Raw genomic sequence first — 22,114 nt, 5'->3', positions numbered from 1 at the left:
CAGGAGTAGCTGGTGCAAACATACGTTGACCAAACCTTTGTATTTTTTCACAGTACACCTTTTTTTTTTTTGTCTTTTAGAGATGGATAGGGTTTTTTTCCCATCCCTCTTTCTGTACATTCTGAATTTTTAGAAGTCTAAAAGCAACATTATTTTCAGGGAGAAGAATTTTTTTAAACTAATAAATTTTCAGTAAAAATAGGCACTGTAGGTATTAAAATGTATTACTGCCGTATCTCATATTTCACAGGATCATACAGAATAGCAAGCAATAACATATACGATTCTAATTAAGTATCCTTCCACCGTGCAGCCAATGGGGATCCCAATCCCAGTCTGCCCACCTATCCCACCCAGTCTCTGCTTCTCAGGTTTTTCAGCCCAGTCACAGTTTCACCACCCAGCAAGGTCCAGGCTTTGCTCTCCAGCTCTCCCAATCTGATCTGCTTCATCTGGACCTGGCCCTCGGGTGCTTGACCAACCTCTGTTTCACTCCCTTTCTATCAGCTTCAGCTTGTAAATCCCCACGTGATTTCCTCAGCCTGCTATTTCCCAGAAACATTATTCCCCTCACTTCCCTCCTGTGGCTCCTATCTCAATGTCCTGCCGTTCCCCAGGCTCTTCACCCTTTGGCTCCACATCCTATCCCTCCTCCTCGCTCCAGTGCTAAATTTTACAGCCTTTTCCAACTCACCGTTTCCCGAAGCACGCAGCTGTGGGCGAGTTCCTTTCTTCATAGCAGTCTCCTGGTCCAGAAGACAATCCCTTCCTCTCCATGCTCAAGTCTTGCTCCCTCTTGTTTTTCAGTCGAGTAGTTTTCTCATCATGCTGCCTGGACTCAGCACAAAGATCACTGAGGATACAGCAAAAATGTCCTTTATTCACAGTGCCTAGAACTGGACCAGGCAGTTTTTACAGCTGCAATACCAGAAATGTTTCTCTCAGCCCTGGGCTAGGCGCACATTCTCTCCATGGGCAGCAGCTCAGGGGTTTTAGATGCTGAAATCTAAGTCTAAAGTTTATCTGTACTGCATAGAGTGCAATAAGGCCTATAATTTCTATAGATTGTCACAAGTGTGGCAAAGACAAAGCCCTTGCAAACCCCAAATTTCAACTCGTATTTCAACAGACACCAAAGCTTCTCATAGGACAACAACAGGTTTTCTATTTCCTTTTAATATGGATCAAATAATATTTTCCTAAGCCTAAGAAATTGTTAAAGCTTTTTTTTTTTAATATATAAAAAATATAACCAGTTTATGGCAGACAGTCGGTAAGTAAAGATGTAACCCTGATGATTACAAACATCAAAAGGCTGGAAGCACCTAAAGGTAAGGTTCTCATATAGGAAGTTCTGAACATTTTCAGTTATCGGTAAGGCTGCCAGCCCCAATAGATATAATTAAGGTACTTTGATGAAAGCTTAAGGAGATTCACGAGAACAGATGTACTCTTGGCCTTTATGATCTAAAAATATTAGGGATGAGGAGTTCCACTTACCTCCCACTAAAAAGTCAAAACCAGGAATAAAAATTGCCCACAGACACCCGTTATCCAAAACACTGCTAAAACCCACACGTGAACAGAGAGAATCTGAATGAACCTGAAGTACAAAAATATACTTGACTAGGTATAACATTATCCAAATCTATTGCTAACTTCACACTTCACAAATTTGGTTAGCTCACATTAAGACAGTGCTTCTTACCTCATCTTGTGGCCTTTCGTGGTGTGAAACTCCCACTGACTAGAAGGGTTTGGGGAATTTTTCATGAATAAGATCTGCTGGATGGCATCTTCTCTTTTTAGTTTCTCGAAGAGGAGGTCCTATTTCTAAAAACTGCTATAAGAGAACATTTAAAAAAAAGGCATTTCAACGTCGTTTGAAAACAAGCTCTTTGCACAGATTTATTCTAAGAATTGCTTTTGAGTTTAGATGCACACAAGAAATCCTAATTCAAATAATTAATCCTTTCTCAAAATTACTAGTACCTGAGAATACACGCAAAGACTGGAAATTCATCCCTCAGATATAACTTAAGTGAGATAATTTCAATAAACTAATTATAAACTCACACGAATTACCACATTTTTAATGCAACCATGGACCAAATCAGCCAGCACTTAAAATCTTTTCTAACAGCAGTACAGAACAGAAGCTAGGAACAGTCTGCAACCACTCAAACCCCTTCTTTGCAGAACATACACAAGCTCAAACCCACTCTCCTTCACCCACAGGGAGCTGAACCACAGTCATGCTCATGTCACCAGAGCATGGCCATCTAATGACGGCCATGAGGATCATTTCCAGTGCCTGTGGGCTTGGGGATCCTAAGAATTCCTGAGAGAAAACTGGGCTTTGGTATGGCAGGGCCCTGCATGACTTCTGTCACCAACAAGAGCAGTGGGATGCAGCACCACTAGCATATTGCTGGGATTTTTAACTAGTTGCTTTAATGTATGTTGTTCTAGCAGTCAGATTCTTTCTTTCCCTGTACAACTAGTCAGGGAATTTTAGATTGAAATACAGGGATTTTGGTTGGAAAACTGATTTGTCATCATGAGATTTTACCGATTTTGATTATAAGGGGTGAAGCTTTTTAGGCTCTGGATCAAATTCATTGCTGATACAGTGAGAGAGAAAATAAAACCTTCTCCAAACTCCTACTCAGATGCTTAAGATTAGGTGGAGCAGAACTCCTGCCTGAGCCTGCTGTTCCACAGCAGTGTAAAATAATCCAAGGTGGCCCTGCCACGGTCCTGCCATCCATCTACCTGTCTGCCACCTCCACCATGCTGACACCTGCATCGAGCTCACCCGGTAGTGACACAATCCAGACACATACAAAGTCAGTTCTACAAAAAAGAAAATCAATCATTTTCCACCAGTTTAGCTGCCCAGACCTGCTCTCCCAAGAATGAGACAAGCGTGAGTGCTGGCATAAAAGTGGAGTAGAAATCTGCCTCAGGGAGTTGGGTGAAAAGCGGAGTGAGCAGCTAAGTCAGCTTAAACTGCACATAAAGTCTTAGCAGTTGTGGAAGCAGGGAGGAATAGAGAGGCAGCTCTGCCAGAGCTATCCTACTTCCCAGAAATAGTCCAGTATTGACTGAACTAAAGCGATATCTGGTGAATAAGGCATTCACCAGGTTCAAGCACCTTTCCTAGTGACCAAAGAAGGAGGAGCAGCTCCAGAAGGACAGACCCACCCTAGAACAGGCAGTGACATGTGGGGTGTGAGGGAATGACGCAGCCGTGACTCGGACCTGGATGTCCCACACCCAGCACGAACATCCCAGCCACCAGAGCGCTGTGAGAGAATCGCTTGTTTGCCTTCTTTCATTGTTTTATTACAAACTTGGAAAGCTCTCTGTTTTGACCCTAAACAGAAAAGCAAGCTTTGGAAAACCTCAACAATTTTTGCAGGACAAAAATATCTCCTTCTCACTAAATATCATTTTTTTACTGCCATCCCAGAGCGCTGGGAACACTGTCGTGTAATTTAGGAGAAAAAGTATTTCCCAGAAACTTGTTCTGTTTATGGACATTCTCAGTATGTCAACATAAGTACGAGAATAAGCCTGGAAAAGAAGAGCGAGCAACAGTTTTGATAGACCAAATTACAATTAAAAAAGAAAAAAGTTCTAAAGGAAGTAGACTATTAGTCTACTAGTGGAACAGATCTCTGAGACACAAAAACACAAGCTGTGGCCTCCCATGGCCACAGGGGGAATTTCACCCTCAGCTGGTGTCTCACCTCTTCATAACTTCCAACATTTTTATTATCATTATTACTTCTAGTGACATTTTTCAGGTTTTAGCCTCTGATCAAAAGTGAAATTATTTTGGAAAATTTGAAGGAAAAAGGAAGACAGGCAGTGTGATATTACGAGTTATAGGATCCTGAAAAGACACCTTTTCTAAAAAGAAATTTTAATTTGCAACAGATTTAACCCTTAAGAGTAAAGCAATGTGAGGAGTTAGAATCTGTTAAACTCTAAACACATATTTCTAGATTATTTTTTTTTAGTAGATACAACCAAAAGTTATGTTTAGATATATATTCACTCTAGCAGTGTCAGTAAGATCCTATGCAATGACTTCCCTTCGCATACCGGGAAGAACTCCCCACTGCTCTTGGTCATTCCCTTTAGAAAAGAGTAAACAGCATCCCTGCTCTTCCAGAATTCAAGATAACGAAGAGGCTCTGTACAGTTAATGTCCTCCCTCCTCTTTCCTAAGAAAGAAGATTTTTAGCATCCTACCCACTTACTAAAACCCTTGACAACATTCTTGCCCTGGCAGAAAGCCACCAAAACGTCAGTCATTAGGCTGAGCTTCAGAAAGTCTCTGCCGCTTTATGCCTTCTAGAAGGTTTTGGCTGCCTCCTCACTCACCTGTCTCCCCAGGCCCCTTAGTCCTGGTGTTTAATGGCTAACAACTCATTTTCACACCATATTGACCATCTACCCCACGACAATCTCCCTGTAGAGCCCCAGCTTTCAGGCTGTCCTCCTCTGCCGCCTCTCTAAGCGCAAAACAGGCTCCAGCTCTCACCCTCACCCTGATTTTTCTTATCAGTTGTCTGGTCCTTCTGACATCCCAGTCCAGGACTGGACCTGGACTGGTCTGACAGTCTTCTCTGAGTCCTCAAATCCCTCCACCAATATTTCCAGCTGTTTTTCTCTCCCGTTCTGCCTCTTAATGACTTAAGGACTGAGCTCTCCTGTGTGCCAGAATGAGATCTAGTTCACATAAACTGAAGTTTTTCTGAATGTATAGTCATGTGCTGACTGGAAGCTATCCTAATATATCATTTAACAAAACCAATATAACAATCATAAAAAGGAAACCATTTTACACGTACAGACCAACACACGGGTTTTATGTTGTTGCATAAATTACATTATCACATACAGAAAAAAACATGGTTATTTATGCAACAGGGAGAAAGCGAACAAGAGGAATAGCTGAGTGTTTTCTGACTGTTAACTCCTCAGTTGCAATGTAGTGGAGATGACGTTGTTTTGCTGAGGGTTACTAACATGTAGGGAAGAGCTGCACCCAACCTGTCCGCAAACACTCAAACCGATCTAAGGGCGTAACCATACTCTGGAGCTCAAGAGGATTTATCCCTGAGGCAGAAAAAGAATTACCTGAAAGAAGACAGATATAGATCATTGAGTACTAAGATACTTACTGCCTAAACGAGACAATATATCGTTATGGAAGTAGCAACGCTAATGAAAGGGAGACGGGGGAAATGACCGAGCGGGTGCAAAGCAATGCCAGAGGAGGAGAGGAAAATAGCGGTCAATCCTGTGGGGTAATCAGGGGTGCAGCTGCTGGCAGGAGGGATTAGGCAGAGTTTCCCAGTGACATTCCTTCATCTCAGGGTTTCATTCCCGGAGAAGAAACGCACCATATGCACCAGATCTAGAAGCAATTCAGGAGAGTTCCCCCCCTCTCCCACCCCCTTTTTTCCCTCACAGCCGGTGCCAGCCGCACACAGGCAGTGAGGTGCAGGGGATGGGGGGCAGCGCTATGCCCCAGGTCTGAGGGAGGAGAGGTCAGTGCCACGGTAGGACCCTCCTCCCGCTGTGGGGTGGCTGTGCATGGAGGGGCTGGTGCATGGGGTGGGACGGGGTATGTGGGTGCTTGCTGGGGGAGGGTGCCTTGCTGGGGAGGGACGGAAGGGATGGAGAAGGGGCTTCCCTGCATCTGAGGAAGAAGCCTCATCTGCAGGAGAGCAGGGGGGATGGAGGTAGGGGTGCCTGTGAAGGTGGGGGGCCCCTAAGGCAGGGATTGCTGCCTTTTGGGGGGGCTTTTGGGGAGGAGGGAGTCAGCCTGCCGGTGGAGGAGGAACCTGCGCTGGAGCGCTGGAGGCAGCTGGGGCACTGAGGAGGTCTCTGGGCAGGGGTGGTGAAACGGGGCGGCCGGGGGTCAGGGACTCTGAGAGGGCAGTTTGGGGAGGGGGCACCTGGAGGCTCGGAAAGGATTTTAGGGGGGCTCCGAGGAGCTGCGGGAGGGACTCATGGGTCGTGGGAGCTCTGAGGGCTGAGTTTGCGGGGCTCTGAAGGAGCGGGGCTGGGGGAACTCTCACAGGCTCTGAGGGATCTCGGGGGGGATTTGGGGAAGGCTGAGGGGGCTCCGCGGGGGTTTGGCAGAGCTCGTGGGGGGGCTCAGAGGAGATCTGGGAACACGGAGAGGGGCTGGTGGCAGTCCGAGGGGAGGCTCTGAGGAGATTTTGAGGGGGGCTCTGCGAGGAGGCTCTGAGGAAGCTCTCTGGAGATTTTAGGGGGAGAACCCGCACGGACGCCTGGAGGGGGCTGTGAGGAGGCTCTGAGGGCATTGGGGAGGCTCGGAGGGGGTTTGGGGGCTCAGAGTCTCTCGGGGGGCCGCGGGGGCGCCCCGGGGGCGGCCACAGCTCCCCTCTCCCTCCCGCGCAGGCTGCTGCCTTCCTACCCCCGTTACCGTGGCAACCGCCCGGGCTCCCCCAGCCCCGCGCCGCTGCCGCCGGAGCTGCTCGGCAGCCGCCTGCCGCCGCCGGCCATGGAGCTGCTGGCCGCGGCGCTCAGCGCCGCCTGCGCCCTCGACCAGGACGGCTCGGCGGGACAGCCCGGCAGGTGAGCGGGGGAAGACAGTGGGCTGCGAGGGGCCGCGCCCGGGGCGGAGCGGGGGGGCGCCCCGCCGCTGCCCCGCCGCCGCGGCTGAGGATGCTTCTGTGTCCCGCAGGGACCCCCCCGCGGCCGCTGAAGAGAGCCCCACCGCCGCCGCCACCGCCGAGGGGCCGCCGCCCACCCACCCCATGACGGCCGACTCCTGGAGGAACCTGATCGAGCACATCGGTAAGGAGCCGGCCGGCGGCCGCGCGCGCCCACAACTTCGCGCCGCTTCCCGCTCCCCGCGCGCGCGGCGGCGCAGCAGCCCCTGCACGAGCCGGGTCCCTGAGCCCGGCCGGGTCCCTCCGCCCGCCGCCCGGAACCCCGAAACCCGACAGATCCAAACCCGCGGCACGGAACGCAACACCCCGCCCTTGCTGGGAAAAACCTCTCGCTGTCGGCGTAAAACAAAACCGTTTTGCTGGCTTTAGGGGCATCGGGTTTGCGCGCTGCGTGGCAGGGGATTGAGCACCTTACCTCATTCATAAATAACGATTGCTTCTTGTAATTGCAAAGCGATTAATTGTTAAGGCTACAGCCATCCCCCTGCTGAAATCTGATTTTGCATACTCGAAAAGGCATAAGACTAAACTACTGGGTCGATTAGATTGTCGGACATCAGCTGTGTGCACCGCGGTCTATGCGCATTTGTAACAGCGTAGCATTTGCAACGGAGAAGTTATTTTATCATTCGTGGTCTCTTTGTAAAGGCAGAGTTGAGGGTACCTGAGAGGATTGTTATGCTTTTGCTCTTGTGGTATTTTTGAGTTTTTTGTTTGTTTGGTTTTTTGGTGTTTTTTTTTTTTTTGTGGGATGTGGAGAGGACCTTTGCAGCTTGTTGCTTGATTTCCCACATCTCAATTGTGACACTCCTCGGAGAGGTTTGGGCAACTGCAAAGTTAAGCCCCATCTGGAGGGAGACTTTATGGTGGGAATATAGAAGCTTTATTCTTAAACAGTTCAGTTCAATTTCAGGAAGTGAAACTGCAAGACACTTGAATCTAGAGGGCAGGAGTGTAGCAATTTATATGGGAAAATCACACAGATAACTCTCATGAGTTGCAGGGAGGGTGCTGGGGAGAGAGGCTGGTGCAAAACGAGCAGCAGCCTCCCAGCATCTATCAGACAGAGCAGCTGCTTTCAGGGCCTTCTGGAGGAAAGTGGTTAACAATTGGCATGGATGTTGCCAGATCTGTGACTTGGTTTTGGCTGTGTAGGTACTAATCACCCAAGGCGGATGTGTCAACACATCGTCAGTTTACCGGGCCTGTGCTGCTAAGAGGCATGATAAAAATACTAAAACCAGCAGGACATCAAAGCAACCTAGTTGCTATATTTGTATATATTTTTATGTGCCATATATCAGAAGGAAGCTGTGCAATAGCTCTGCACGCGTCAGTTTAACTGCAATTAGGTCTGTTGCACCTTGGTGGAGCAGGCAGGATTTTCACAACCAGAGGTGCTACCCTAATCCCCACCAGAAAGGTCATTTCAAATGGCTGGAGCACACTCGCTCCCTTCCCTCCCCCTTCCTCCTGCCTTTAAGGCATTAATGGACTTTTCCCCTGAAACTGGAGCAGAGAATTTCAGAGAAAATGGCTCTAGACCTCTTGAGATTTTTACGTAGCTTTCATTGTAATAACGTTTACTTTAAAAGCACTTCAAACTCTCTGAGATGAGCATTCTCCATAATTAGTAACTAGTTTTTCAATTCCCGTCACAGATTTTGAGAGAGCTGCGAAGTCTCTTTGACAGCAAAATTAAATGGAATAAACACAAAGGGAAAAATCTATTATGTACTATACACACTATGTAAACACGCCTTAGGAAGATCAGCCTTAACCACTTAAGAGGCAACACCAAATCCATGCTCTGACCACACCATTAACCTGTAGCCAGGTCACAGTAGGGACAACTGGGACATTAAGCAATGGATGAAGCTTATACAGGTCTGTAACATTTTGTACATGTTCTATTACTAAATGCAAGCATTTACTAAATCATCATATCTTCTGAGTTACATTCAACTATGGATCTGAGCTTCATTCTACAGATTCAGACAGGTTCCAGATGTATTGCTCTCCTTTCTACTTGTCAAAACCCTGTTCCCTGACCTTGCATCTGTTCTGCCACCCATCCTGTGCTGTGAGCATCTCCTGTTTCATCTATAGCTTGTCCCTCTCTCTCTCATTTAAACCTTTGCTCTACCCATTGTAACCTCTTACCAACATATGGGTGGTACCTTTTACACCAAGATAGCGAGGATATTTTTATCCTTGCTAGTGCAACCCTCTTTGTTTCTTCCCATCCTTCTGCCTAAACATGTACCTGTCTTTTTTCCTGGTGTCACCTTTCTGCTTCATCTCCATATTGCTGCCTGTGGTAGAGCTTCAGCCAGTTGCTCTTCAGCTCCCTTTCAAACAGGTTACCTTGCTGTCATTTCTGAATGAGTTCTGGTGGTAGATGCCTTTAGTTCGTCAGATCTCCCTGTGTCCATATTTGCCTTCATCTGTCACTGAAGGCTCCATAGGTCTTGTCTGTTTGGTTGGTCAGACAGGGAACCTGGAAACAAAATCAAGTTTCATTGTCTGGGTTTCATTTCCTTAAAAGCAAGGGGGGAATTTGTCTTGAGGATCTTTTCTAACAGGCTGCTCTTCAGATCTGCGTGAGGGGGACTAAATCCCCCTTACTCAAAATATCCTTTCTTGCCTCTGAGTTGCAGGGCAGACATGCCAGCACAACATGGCTGCACGATCAGACACTGCAACTAGAATTATCTCCAATATGAGTAAAACAGATTATGCTCCAGTTTCCCTGTGCAGTTCAGTGCGGCAGAAGCCAGAGCCTGCGAGCACGGGCTGAGCTTACAGACCAGGACCCTGAAAGCAGCTCCCATTGAGCAGGCTCTCTGCTCCATTCAAGGAGCCTTTCCACCCCACCACATGCTCAGCACCCTCACCGGTACTAAAGAACAGGCAGAAATCCTTAGGAAAGCCATATAAGCCTAGCTGATGCAGAGAGAAATTATATAAGTAGCAGCAGCATGCAAAACTTCAGGGGAAGTCTCCTCTCTTTGGTTATCGTGTAGGAAGCTAACAGAAGACTGTATGGTTTCCTAGGCACAGCTACCCTTATTGCTATTTTAATCCGGTGCCGAACATCTTTCCAGGGAGAACAGATAACAGGATACACTCACAGACTGCGGTACTTCTGTCCTTGTGCCTCCGCTTTTCCCCAGCATATTTCTGAAATAGTTTTAACAGAGACTGGTACTAGCCTCATGAAAACTGGCACAGAGATTTAATAGGCAGTAACAGCTCTGTTTCTGCCCTCCCTAGGCAAACTCCTGACCCAGTTGTCTGTCACCTTATTACACACAGAATCTGCTTCTGGCATCCAATATCGTGAGTGCACGTGAATAGATAGATTATAACCCCTAATGACTCAGACAAATCATGTAGTTGTTTTGTTTGTTTTTAACATCAAGGACTTTTCGCTTTATTCATTCATGTTACACTTTCCGATTCAGGTGTAAACCAAGGGAGATAATGTAAATTGCGCTCCTGCAATTTGAGTAAGTGAAGAGAGTGACTCAGAGCAGGCTTGTGCTGTCTCATCTTTTCATCTCTTCTAAATTACATTTTATATTCAAACAATTAATATTCTGGGTCCTACAGATGGCTCAGTAAGAGAAATGGGACAGTTGGCAAGCCCTAGGAGGGACACAGGATCTTGTAAAGATGGCCAAGGAATTTCAGGATTCCTACCTTTTTTGTGCTGTCAGTTGAAACCAGGAGTGGGGGCAAATTCTGTGCAACTTCATCTGCTCCTGAACTTGGTAATTGAAACTCAGAAGACACCTCATGTGATTGAAGTGCTACAAGATGGTGTGAATTTAGAGCCTTTTCCTTAGTGGTGTGGCATTCAGGTACCTTTTGAATGTTAATTATCTTCAATCATTGTAGAGACTGAGAAGGAAAACAGAAGGAAATTAAGCAACACATCCAAGGTTAACCACAAAGTCAATACCAAAACAAACTGGTAACTGTAGCTCATTGTCCCAGTGCTTTAACCTAATGCCCTAACAGCTGCCTAGTGTTTCCTCCGTAAGGATTTTCTCGTGGCCGTCAAATTGCTCCTTTACAGTAGTTTTGGTGTGTGCATTACTACTTTTCCAGACATATACTTACACATACTTGTCAATCTATATAACTTGTAACATAATAATACTGCAGAGAAAATCAAGGTTTTAAAGAACCATTTAGAAGCCTGGCAAATAAACTGCTGCTTTATGTCTTCCAATTGATCATAGATTCATCTGACTGTGTTACTAAATGTTTTGTGAGAGCAGATTGTTGACAACACTTTAGATTCAGAAATGGCCTTCCATTTATAGTTTCCACTTTGGGCTCAAATAGGAATGCCATAATTGGCTTCTTCACTCAGCGCGGACGGGATCTCTGTTACCTCTGCTGAGGTGAACTAATGCAAAACAAATTCCCTTTCCCACAACACATTTCTAGTCTTTTGTTCAGCTGTAACCTCGCAGACCTGTTGTGTTACCTCCTAGGGCTCTTGTATCAGGAATATCGAGATAAATCTACGCGCCAGGAGATTGAAACCAGGCGACTGCAGGATTCACAGACAGACCCCGAGGAGAGTTCACCCAGCGAGGAAACCCCACCTGAAGCAGAACCTACAAGTACAACCGAAAACAAAGCTCCACCGCAGATCAGTTTGCTGAGGAACTCCAACTCCAGGTTCAACTTATGGCAGGATCTTCCCGAGATCCGGAGCAGCGGGGTCCTCAGCATCCTCCAGCCAGACGAGATCAAGCTGCAGGAGGTAATGGGGGAAGGTGGAGTGTTTCTTAACTGGGTTGCTGCTTGAAAGGGAGAGAATTAAGTGAAACGATCAAGATTTTAAAATGAAAAACTTCATAGCAGTTACAGAGAAGCCTTGCCCTACCGAGTACTTTTCTGTGTTGTACTGGTTAGCGCCACTCTTTTTTCGAAACTATACATGTTATTCTATATGCTATTGCCGCTGGACATTTCTGTAGCAAAAAAGAACTTGTTTTTCCTTTTCTGGTTCAGTGTTAGGAGCAATATAAAAGGAAGGGAGAGATAACAAAGAGGCTCTTGCAGTGCACATTAATCCTCTTCTGAAGTTACTAGCAGGCTACATACTTTCCACCAGAAATCTTAGAAGAGTTTAATAGTCAACTGTAATCTGTTTTAAGTATGATAGCATTAGCAGAAAGGGAAGAGATGGAAATTGATAAGCGTCCTTATTTTTAAACATTGTTACTTGGAGCCTTATGCAAAACAGTAAAAAATAATGACAGGTATATTTGCATTTTAGCCATACAGTCTAGTGACATCACTGTTTAAGGGTCATACATTGGTAATTTATAGGGCTGCCTGAAACAGTGAAAGGAGTAGGTGGCAGTAGCTGCCACAATTAATGAAAACATCAGTCACACAACAATTTACAGCTGGTTACTGTTTTGAGTAGCATGGGGAGCGTGAGCGCTTTGTCAATGCATTGCCCTGCATTCGTAGCCAGCAGTGGAGACGAACAAGACCCATTGGGTGTGTGGTGTTGTATTAATAATACAAGCAATGAACCTTCACAGGCTGGATCCTGTGAGTCCCATTACACTCCTGCGCTGGGATCACTTCTGGCGAGACCGCTGTGGCGGAATGTCTGTTCAGCCCTGGCTCGTGGGGTTGTACCCCCAGCGCTGGAGAACATCTCGGGGTGTGAGCACTTCATCCGAAGTTCACTGGCATTTGCACAATCAACATCTATGAATCCCTTGTGTATGTGGTGCCAAGGCTGTAATTTCACTGTTTCCCTGGAGAGGCTCGTCCTGTGAACCGCAGGGCTGTGTTTTGGAGGGGACTGGTGTTTCTACAGGGTCACTTGGGCGGGCAGCACAGGCTGTTGTATGTCAGGGTTATGGCTGAAGGCAACTAAAATGATCTGTTGCTTTTCCGTGTTCTGCTGCACTGGTTATTTCCATATCAGATTTGTTCTGTTTACCTGGCAAAACACGGTACTTCTCACTGCCAGCATTACAAACACAATCTGCCATCTGAAAAAATTACAAGCTTTTCTCCTTCTATCTGCTTTGAAATGAAGAGTCTTTTACGGAGAAACATTCGCTTAAAAGTTTGCCTTATAGATTTCAAAACGTGCCATTCCTGTTGAGTTACATTCATTACCTGTAGGTGTTTTAAGGAAAAGAAACCTCTGTGCTGCTAAATCACAACATTAAGTGTGCTGAATTTTCTTCACTCGGCTTAAATAACAACAGAAATAAAGCAGATGGAGATGGGACAGTGCTGCCTTAAAGAAGTGCTGTGCTTTCCCCAATGTTAATTTATCAGAGCTGAAATTTTCTTCCTGTTTGTTCTGGGATTAGCACAGTAAGAGATTATAAAACTGCTCCAAGCCAGAAAGCTGTGAAATTGGCTGAACGTTGAATAGATGAAGTGGAGAATTTGCTTTGTGAGAAGAGTCAAGGACAGAAAACCAGGAGGGCTGGAGAAATCATCGAGGCCATTAAAGAGATGATGCTGAATTCATCCTTGCTGTAAGCGAACACTGCTTACTCCTGCAGTGCTGGAACTGTACTCACGTTGGATGTGAATTGGGAGTGCGAGATGAGATTAAGTGAATAGAAAGTGTTCAGCTTCATGAAGGAGAGTTGGAAGAATTTACTTGAAGTGCAGGGCAGCAAAAATTCTGGAGTAAGTGCCTTAAGGACAGAAATCTTACCTTTCTGACCCACTTTATCTTCAAAGCCATGGTAAACACAGGGACTAGAAGAGCTTGCAGCTCTTCAGCCAGGAAAGGTAGAACAAGAGTATTCTTCAGACCACAGGGAGGAATCTCAGTACACAAATGGAAAGAAAGTTGAAGCAAACATCCCTGTTCACAGCTGAGGAAGGGGATGTCACCACAGCTGTGATGGAGCAGGGTTTAAACAGTCAGAGAATAAGTTGTTCATCTGCCCGTCACCTGCAAAATAAGAGACAAGAACAGGCATCAGGTCTCTGTTATTGACAAGGACAGAAAATGACTAAGTGGGTTATCAGTAGAAGATAAAAAACAAGAAAAGGGTGTTTTTCAAGCATCAAAACAAGAAACTTGACTGGAAGAGCAACAGATGCTTCAAAAGTGTTACGGAAGCAATTTGTTATTTTCTCCATTGGAACAAATGAGCCAGAAAATGGAGTTTCAGAAAGGAAAAAAACCCCTCAAAACCAAAAAACAACCCCCCACATCCACCCCCCCCACCCCCCCCCCCCCCGCAATTTCAGGAAAACAATGTTGCAGTATGGCCCATTAGCTGGGGGAACTCAAACAGAATTCAGACAGGTGACCTCTGCCACGCCAGTGCCAGCCTTTTCCGTCTGAAGCGAATGCCAGAGTAGCAAGATGTAAAACATCAACTGGAAGTGTCACAAAAAATGTGGGTGCAAATGCAGGAAAAGGAAGAGAAAAAAAAAAAAGGCAAAAGATGTTACAGACCACTGAGGTCAGGGAGATATGAAAATTATGTGCTACTGGAGTAATTATCTGAAATAACTAAGTCATTGATAGGGTGGTTTTAATTATCCAGACATCTGTTGAGCATCAAACACAGCAAAACTTGAGTCACCAAGGGCTTTCTTTTAACTATCGAGAAAATGTAATGATGCAAGAACAAGCCGAAAAAATGCTGTTTGGGTTCTGACATGGAGTCAATGTGGAGGAAATTACAGGCAACGTGTATGTGGCAAGAGGAACAAGTGACCAGAGAGAAAACACTCCCTGTCTTACGTGTGACTTGGGTTAAAACAAATTCTGTCCCCAAGGTACTAGGCTCTGAAGAGGCAATGATCCTGAGATTAGAAGGAACATTTAATCAGTGAAACCTCTTTCAGCATGAACTTTAACTTAGATATTGGTATGGCCTTTTTGTGGAGTGGCTCTGGTCTATTCCTCTTTCCCAGTTTGGTTCTCTACTTTTGTCCTTGTTTTATTTACTGTATAGTTTCTTCATTTTGTCATTTTCTGCTGGCTAACTGTATTGGTTTTCCTACACCGTGTTAATCTTCTGTGTTTTAGGAGATTCCAAGCTGAGTGGAACTTGCCCAAAACAATTTACTAATAAAAATAGTTTGGCAAAGTATTCTCAGTCTTTGAACTGAACCATTTTTGCTGAGATGTGTGAGCTTTGATAAAGTTTTTGCTAGAGATTACTTGAATTCAGGTCATTTTGGTGTTAGAAAAAAGGGGCAGAGACAGACTAATCTGCACCATGTGTCATGGTGTGAATTTAGATCAGAGAGCTGCTGCTCTGAAAATATTCTTTGCTCAAGCAAAAGGGAGACTTGAACCTGATTGTGCGCACTGGTGACATGTCCTCCACGTGGAACAGCGCATTTGATAGGTAGGCAGTCTTTCTCTCTTCTTCCATTTTCACAAAAGCATTCAGAAAATATTTAGTTTCCATTCCTTCTTTGAGCAAACCTTCGATTTCAAACCTCCAGACCTGCACTTCTAGCAGGTGGATGTCAGACTGGCCCTGTGAAGGCAACTGGGTCTGAGAGCTGGTCCCAGGCAATGCCGTGGCATCGGATCAGAACAACATCCCTCCTCCACTAGACCAGAATTCCCCTTCTTACCCAGCAGTTTACACAAAGAGCAGGGCCATTGGGAACAGGTATCTCCAATAAAGCACCATATTGTCTCAGTAGAAACATAGCCTGTACGATTACTTACTCTTTGGTGACTCTGACTTTTTCTCCTTTATCTTCTACATTTCCTTCTTCCTTAGACTGCACTTCTCCTTTCCTTTCTCAGTCTCTCTGCCGAAACATAAGCAATGAAAACAATTAGTATAGCTTTTACGTGACTATGAGATTTCATTAAGTTATGAGGCAGAGGACTGATGGAACAGCGTCCGTCCTGCTTCGAAGAGATCATTTCAGACCATCCTGGCTTGGAGTTCTGGAAAGCTGCAGTGCAAATTGAGTGGTGGTATCGATCCTCAGCATATCTGGAAGGGACAGGCTCTCTCAGTGTGTCATACCTTACTCTTCATTGGATCTTTGCCTATTTCCACTTCTTGTTAATCAAATGAAAAGCTACAGTTAAAGCTGTAAAGAGGTGCATTTAGGACCGAGCCAGTCATTTAGAGAGAGAAAGAGATGGGTTCTCTCTCAGGTTCACCAGGTGAAGCTGAGCCAATACTCCTCCACTTTTCTCATTGGGAATCTGGCCTTGAAAAATCAGACATCCTCTTATTCCTCAAACACCACCTATTGCACCTACACTGACCAAGCACGTTCATTTCTACTCACACCCTTTGCTCTGTCTCCGTTCCAGGAGCTGTGCAGGCACAGCTTCCGTCTCTGGTGCAGGAAAGGACCGCCTGTTGGACTTAACTGCCCACTGGGGACATTTCCCAGGCTACCAACCCCGCAAGAAGCTGAAATGTCAATTCAACTGGTATTTTAGCAGCTCTGGATTGAGTAACAGTCCCTCCTTTCTCTGCCTGTCCTCCTAGATCTTGGACTGCAGCACAGCGTCGGGAATGTAACCCAGGTGTCTGTACCTCAGGGTTTTCTGTGATGCATAGCAATATTTCCAGGAAAAAGCAAACAACTGCTCAGAGATGTTCAGATAACTTCCTTAAGAAGAAAAAAAATCCCCCCAAAAAAGAGCTCGAGGCTCTGAGCAGCTTTAGGTTTGAGGAAGCGAGATTTTCACCAACCTACCAAAAGGTTCCTTTTCAGTAGCGGCAGCACGGGCCAGCCCAAGGATTCGGCTGTTGTGTAAATAATCACCTTTTTTACCTACCTCTGAACAAAGACAACAAGGAGTTGCCTGTAGAGTAAGGGAGCTCTGTGTGGTAACAGTGGACTGTCCTTGCAGGTTTTACATCTCTTCTCATGGAATTGTTTTTTATCTCTGAACCAAACCACCAATTTGTCTTTCTGCTTCCCCAGACCACATCCCTGGCCTGAGGAAGCCAGGCTTTGCTCCAGAGTTTTCTAACAGGAAAAGGGCTGAAATTTAGAAATCATTTGACTTATCCATGTGTTTGTATTAACTGACTCAAGGACCCCGTGTCGCACAGCAGGACCGCAGTGTGCTGTGCAGCCCAGCCCCAAACCATGGCTTTTTATTAAAAAAAAAAAAAAAAAGGAAGAGTGTAGAGGGTACAAGGAGACCCTCCTGGGTGGCACAATAAGCCACAATGAGCAGAGATAGAAGCCAGCGCTGTTGTGATCAGCAGGGGTTGGAGGGTACATGGGGGCTGCCCCGGGGAACGTGCCGAAAAATGAAAGTGCAGGATGGTGACAAGTGGCATAGGGGGGCTGGTGCCTGGGGCAGCCTCGGGTCAGGGCTGAGCGATGCCAGGAGGGAAGGGGAGAGGCCACGAAGTCCTTGTGTGTGTGCATGTGCACAAACTCAGACTGCTTATATTATATCATGAGATATATACGATGAGAAAAAGATAGTTCTGCCGAAGAGATTCAGTGGAAGAAAATGTGGTTAAACAACTTGGGAAGGAGGCAGAAGAAGCCAGGGCTGATGGTTTTGGGAGGAAATCTTCTCTGTTCAAGTCACTATGCTATGTAACACACGGGAAACGCCATCACATGCTTACCTCTCCCAGTACTCTTGGCCTGGAGGGTGGGTGCCAGGTCCATGACTGCGCAGCACAAATGTTCTCATTAACACTGCATGCACCTCTCCATAAAAGTAGAAGGTACCTGCTGATTTCCTTCTTTGGGATTCTCCTCCAGGCCATGTTTGAGCTGGTTACTTCCGAAGCATCATATTACAAGAGTCTGAACCTGCTGGTGTCTCACTTCATGGAGAACGAACGTCTGAAAAAGATCTTACACCCATCTGAGGCACACATCCTCTTCTCCAACGTCCTGGACGTCATGGCAGTCAGTGAGCGGTAAGACAACTGCTGCTGGATTTCGGTCCAGCTGAACGGCATCGCTGTAGCTGATCTCATTTGTAGGGGGACAGAGGAGCTGACTAGGGGCAGTCTGTTACTCACAGTCTTTTCAAAGAGTCTGTGGACACATTCATAGATTTGAACCCCAAGGGCTGCTTCTAGGAATTACCTGGAACAGACAGGTCACAACAATTAATGAGTGCTGGGTTTCTCATCTAGCTTCCTGCTGGACCTCGAGCAGCGGGTGGAGGAGAATATTGTGATCTCGGACGTGTGTGATATTGTCTACCAGCATACAGTTAATCACTTCTCCGTGTACATCACCTACGTCTCCAACCAGACCTACCAGGAGAGAGCTTACAAGCAGCTTCTGTGAGTTCCAGTGCTTGATGCTAAATTATTTTGCAAAGATTGTATAGGCCATGGATTTAGCTTTAATTTTGATATCGATGACAAAGGGCTAGATAGTACAGAAACAGGATTTCCCATTTCACTGACTTTTCACTGCATCTATAAAAAGAAAACACAATTAAAAGGCTTTAGGGTAAGGATGGGGTGATATAGTATGCAAGTATCATAGCAAGTAAATTCAGAGCCAGCAGTTCCCAACTGGGGGAAATATGTATGGCGTACACAGGGACACACACTTGTGAAACTTATATATTTTTAAATTGCAAGTAGAGATAAGAGATTGAAAGGCCAAGAATACAATACAGCTCTCTGATGACAGGAACAGCCAATGCTTTTCCAAAGCTTCTCAGCAAGGCATTTGAACTTCCCAAAAAATGAGATTTTTTTTTTTAAGAACAACAGAATTTTCTTTAAAGGAAAAAAAAAACATTTTCTTCACATTCTGGTGTTACGCACACAGATGTTTACGAGGCCTGAGGATATAATCCAAGATATTTTTGCAGTATTTTTCAAGTTTAGCAAGTCTTTTGGTCCAGTAGGAATTCTCTTACACCAGCTCTAAACAAAGAGTGCCCTACAAGCTTGTCTTTGAGCAGGGGAATGAATTTTTAGTTACAATGTCCTGGATTCTTTCAGGACAGCCCATTGCATACGCTGCACTGTATTTCCTGCCCAGAGCAGCAGCTGCTTCAGGGGAGTGTAATGAGTGTAACAAGCCTTAATCCTTTCCTTTCTATGCTCTCCATCCTTTGAGGCAAAAACCCCACACTTTAAGGGGCCTTGTTGAACTTGGCCAACTGTTCTCTCCAAAAGGAGGATACCACAGGATTTCCTTCGGTCGGAGGTGAGCAACATAGCTGCAGAATATAAATGGTTTGCCTGGAGCCATTAGCTAACCACTCAGAAGCAAAACAGCAATAGGCTGGGTTACATGAGCTTGACCTCCAACTCCATCGGGTTGGACTCTATGATCCTTGTGGGTCCCCTCCAACTCAGGACATTCTATGATTCTGTGAAAAGGACCTGTTGGAGATGGAGGCATTCCTAGATATGAATTTAGAGGACAGCATTTTTTTTTTTGTCTGTGGGATAATGCAGCAATTGAACAGATTCCCACAGACTCCCAGCTAGCACAAGAATTTGGCTGTTCCCCGGACACTTGCACACTGGAGAGTGACACCATCACACAAGGACCTGCTGCCACACGGAGAAACACGTACAATGGCTGCTCTGGGATCATTAGGACTTACACGTGGTAAAACCAGGTTTTGCATAGTTAGCAATCTCTTCTCATCCATGCTGTTTCTGCCAGCCAGGCCTCCTAAGTCTTCCCCAGGGCCCCACAGCTGCCAAGAGGCTTTGACAACAGCAGCTGGGGCTCCTGAGGCTGCTCTGTGCTGTGCTGTCCATGGCCCAGCAATGCCGTCATCTGCGGGGGACACCGTCAGGGACAGCCCAGGCATGGCCCCGACCTTCTCAGGCCAGATAATGATTTCCATCCTCTGGTGAAGCTGGCAGGAGTAGCCAAGCTCGAGCTGGTTTTGTGGCTTTGCCTTGTTCTTACGACTGCGTGAGCTTCACCTTGTCACAGAGTTCCAACTGTGTAAAAATACATAATTATGCCTCTGACTCATCTACTTGGACACACACCCCATTCACACACACCTACGCACGCAGCATATGCTGCTGAGCTGGATGTGCTAACACATGTGAACACTACCATGGCTTGTACATTAAAAAGTCTATTTTTTTTCCTCCCCCAGCACTATAAATAGGTCTAGATTTAAACTAAAATACACCTAGAAGCATTCAGTGCCCTCCTCCTGTCTTTTTTCTGATTGGGAGAGGCCAGGCAGATGCTGTCTCTGGGACCAAGCTGCTTTTGGGTCACCAGCCCCACACCGGAGTTACAGGCAGGGTAGCACAGTCCTCACCTTCTCCCTCCCTCTCCTCTCAGCCAGGACAAGCCAGCTTTCCGGGAAGTGATTTCACAGCTGGAGCTGGATCCCAAGTGCAAAGGCCTGTCCTTTTCTTCCTTCCTGATTCTGCCATTTCAAAGGATCACTCGGCTCAAGCTGCTGGTGCAGGTAGAGTTTTGCTCTTGTATCTCTCCCAGTGTTCTTCTGGATCACTCCTGGAATTCTCCTGTCCAACAGTTGTGTATGAGGCTTAGATACAGCCACAATCAACCCTAGAGCTGGGTGAAGCCTTTCTGTAAAATCAGACATTCTCAACAACTATGGAAAAAAAATATTTCAGTCACTCAGAAACCATCCCCAAATTAGCATTGAATTTGCTGGGTAGCTTTTACTGAGCAAAAGACTTGAGTAGCAAATTTGTCAAGCTGCTAGAAGGGGTAGCAACACTCCAACTCTACATCATGGCTGCTTGGACCAGACTCTGTCAGCCAGCTGGTCTAAACCCTGTGCTGGAGGACGTGCTTCTGGGGATGAGGAAACAGCTCAGTCCCAAATGGTCTCAGCCCACTGGGATTACCAGTAGCACTGTCTGTTAGTGCCAGCTCTAGCTAGTTTTATTTATTCATTTATTTTTATGAAATAGGAGCCTGCCTGCTCTATTTCTTTTGGAAATAAGATCGGATGGGAACAGGTTTTAATGAAAAAGAGGAACTAAGAGGTGACAGTCACTGTACTCTGTCACCCATTCTGTAATTAGGCTGATGGCCAGAAATAACTCTGAGGCTAGCAAAAAGTTTTCTGTGCTGTCAGATTGGGATCAGAGTTAACACAGCCTTTCCTGCCCTGCAGAATATTTTGAAGAAAGTAGAAGAGAAGTCTGACAGAGAAACCACTGCCCTGGACGCACATAAAGAACTGGAAACAGTAAGTTTGAATTTTTAACTGAAGGCTGTGAAGATTAAACCATCATGCTCCCCCTAGAAAAGACTTACAAACTATATTCACGCCTGGTGCTGTCCCCTTGAATCCTGTCACTGCGTTTCAAGAGGTTTTTTTTTTTTTTTTAAACTCTTTCTTGCTCTGGAAGGACTAATTGAGCAGGACTTGGATGTCAGCGATGAGGAATCCCTTGCTAACAACAGACCTGTATGTTTCTGCTGTAGGAAAGGGCAAAGAGAACGTTTTCCCTTGAGGTTCTTCAAGAATACAAATTTTTGCAGATACCTGAAGGTGATGGATCCCACTGAGAGATATAATTAGCTGCAAGAGGCAGTGGAGTACAACTGTGTCAGGTTCCTCCGATACAGCACACTACTTCTTCTGGCCTAGAATAACAGTTTCTTAATGAAGCACTCACGCCTGCTTTTATCTCTCTTCTCTGAAGCTGGTAGGTAGGTGTGGTGTTCGGTTGTGCTGGTTACTGCTGTGTACAGAACACCAGGAAGGCATTAGGATGTTTTCTATCTGGGCGGTTCCTGACACAGTCAGACAGGGTGATCCCACCTCCAGGCTACGGATCTGAATGACCTGGATAGAACTGGCAGCTATGTGGGCTGGGACAGGGCATGATTTGCCCTGAACTCATCTAGGAAGTACACACTTCAGAGATCGCTAGCGATAAAGACAGAGGCCTTATCGATGAAAAATATTCTGCATTACTTGCTATTTGCAGAATCTCTTGTGGTCTATCTGGTAGCAAGTTGTTTTTCCATCAGCCAAAAGGCTGTTCCTGTGGTATGCAGGTGACTACAACTGCTGCTGGAAAAATGCTCTTTTTACATTCATCTTTCAGTGACTCATGATCAATTCCATGACTCTCTTTGGATAGTTACTTATCTGTGTTTAAGTTCAGATGCCTAATGTCCACCTAGGTACAGGCATCACAGCAGAGGTCATCTGGTGCTTATTTTCTCTGTAGATATCCTATTTGAGAAGTATGAGCTGATCATTGTTTCTATTCCTAATATTCTGGTGGAATTTGAGTAGCAGAAACAGAGCACAAAGTGGAGCTTGTTCTCCAGAGTAATTTTTCTGCCTAGCCAGTTCTCAAGAGAGTTGCTCCTTATGAAACAGGCAGTGGCATCTAGGTTAAGGTCCCTGTAAGAGGGTGGTGCCTGCACGTTGCTTGTGGCTTTTCAGTTCCAAGTTT

At 45.7% G+C, this 22,114-nt stretch overlaps 1 protein-coding gene across 1 annotated transcript in view; it reads left to right on the top strand.

Annotated features, from left to right (window-relative positions):
* Positions 1–22,114, top strand: part of NGEF (neuronal guanine nucleotide exchange factor) — a 37,120-nt gene that overhangs the window by 7,050 nt on the left and 7,956 nt on the right. The window contains exons 3-9 of the mRNA XM_065640334.1: positions 6,448–6,624; positions 6,734–6,846; positions 11,231–11,505; positions 17,472–17,632; positions 17,855–18,007; positions 20,004–20,133; positions 20,815–20,889. Of these exons, the coding sequence (XP_065496406.1) occupies positions 6,448–6,624; positions 6,734–6,846; positions 11,231–11,505; positions 17,472–17,632; positions 17,855–18,007; positions 20,004–20,133; positions 20,815–20,889 (1,084 nt within the window). The remainder of the gene's footprint in view (positions 1–6,447; positions 6,625–6,733; positions 6,847–11,230; positions 11,506–17,471; positions 17,633–17,854; positions 18,008–20,003; positions 20,134–20,814; positions 20,890–22,114) is intronic.

The sequence above is a fragment of the Caloenas nicobarica genome, chromosome 8 (assembly GCF_036013445.1).
Source record: "Caloenas nicobarica isolate bCalNic1 chromosome 8, bCalNic1.hap1, whole genome shotgun sequence".
Lineage (NCBI taxonomy): Eukaryota > Metazoa > Chordata > Aves > Columbiformes > Columbidae > Caloenas > Caloenas nicobarica.
The sequence above is the reverse complement of the archived record's forward strand: the minus strand, read 5'-3'. Positions and strand labels throughout refer to the sequence as shown.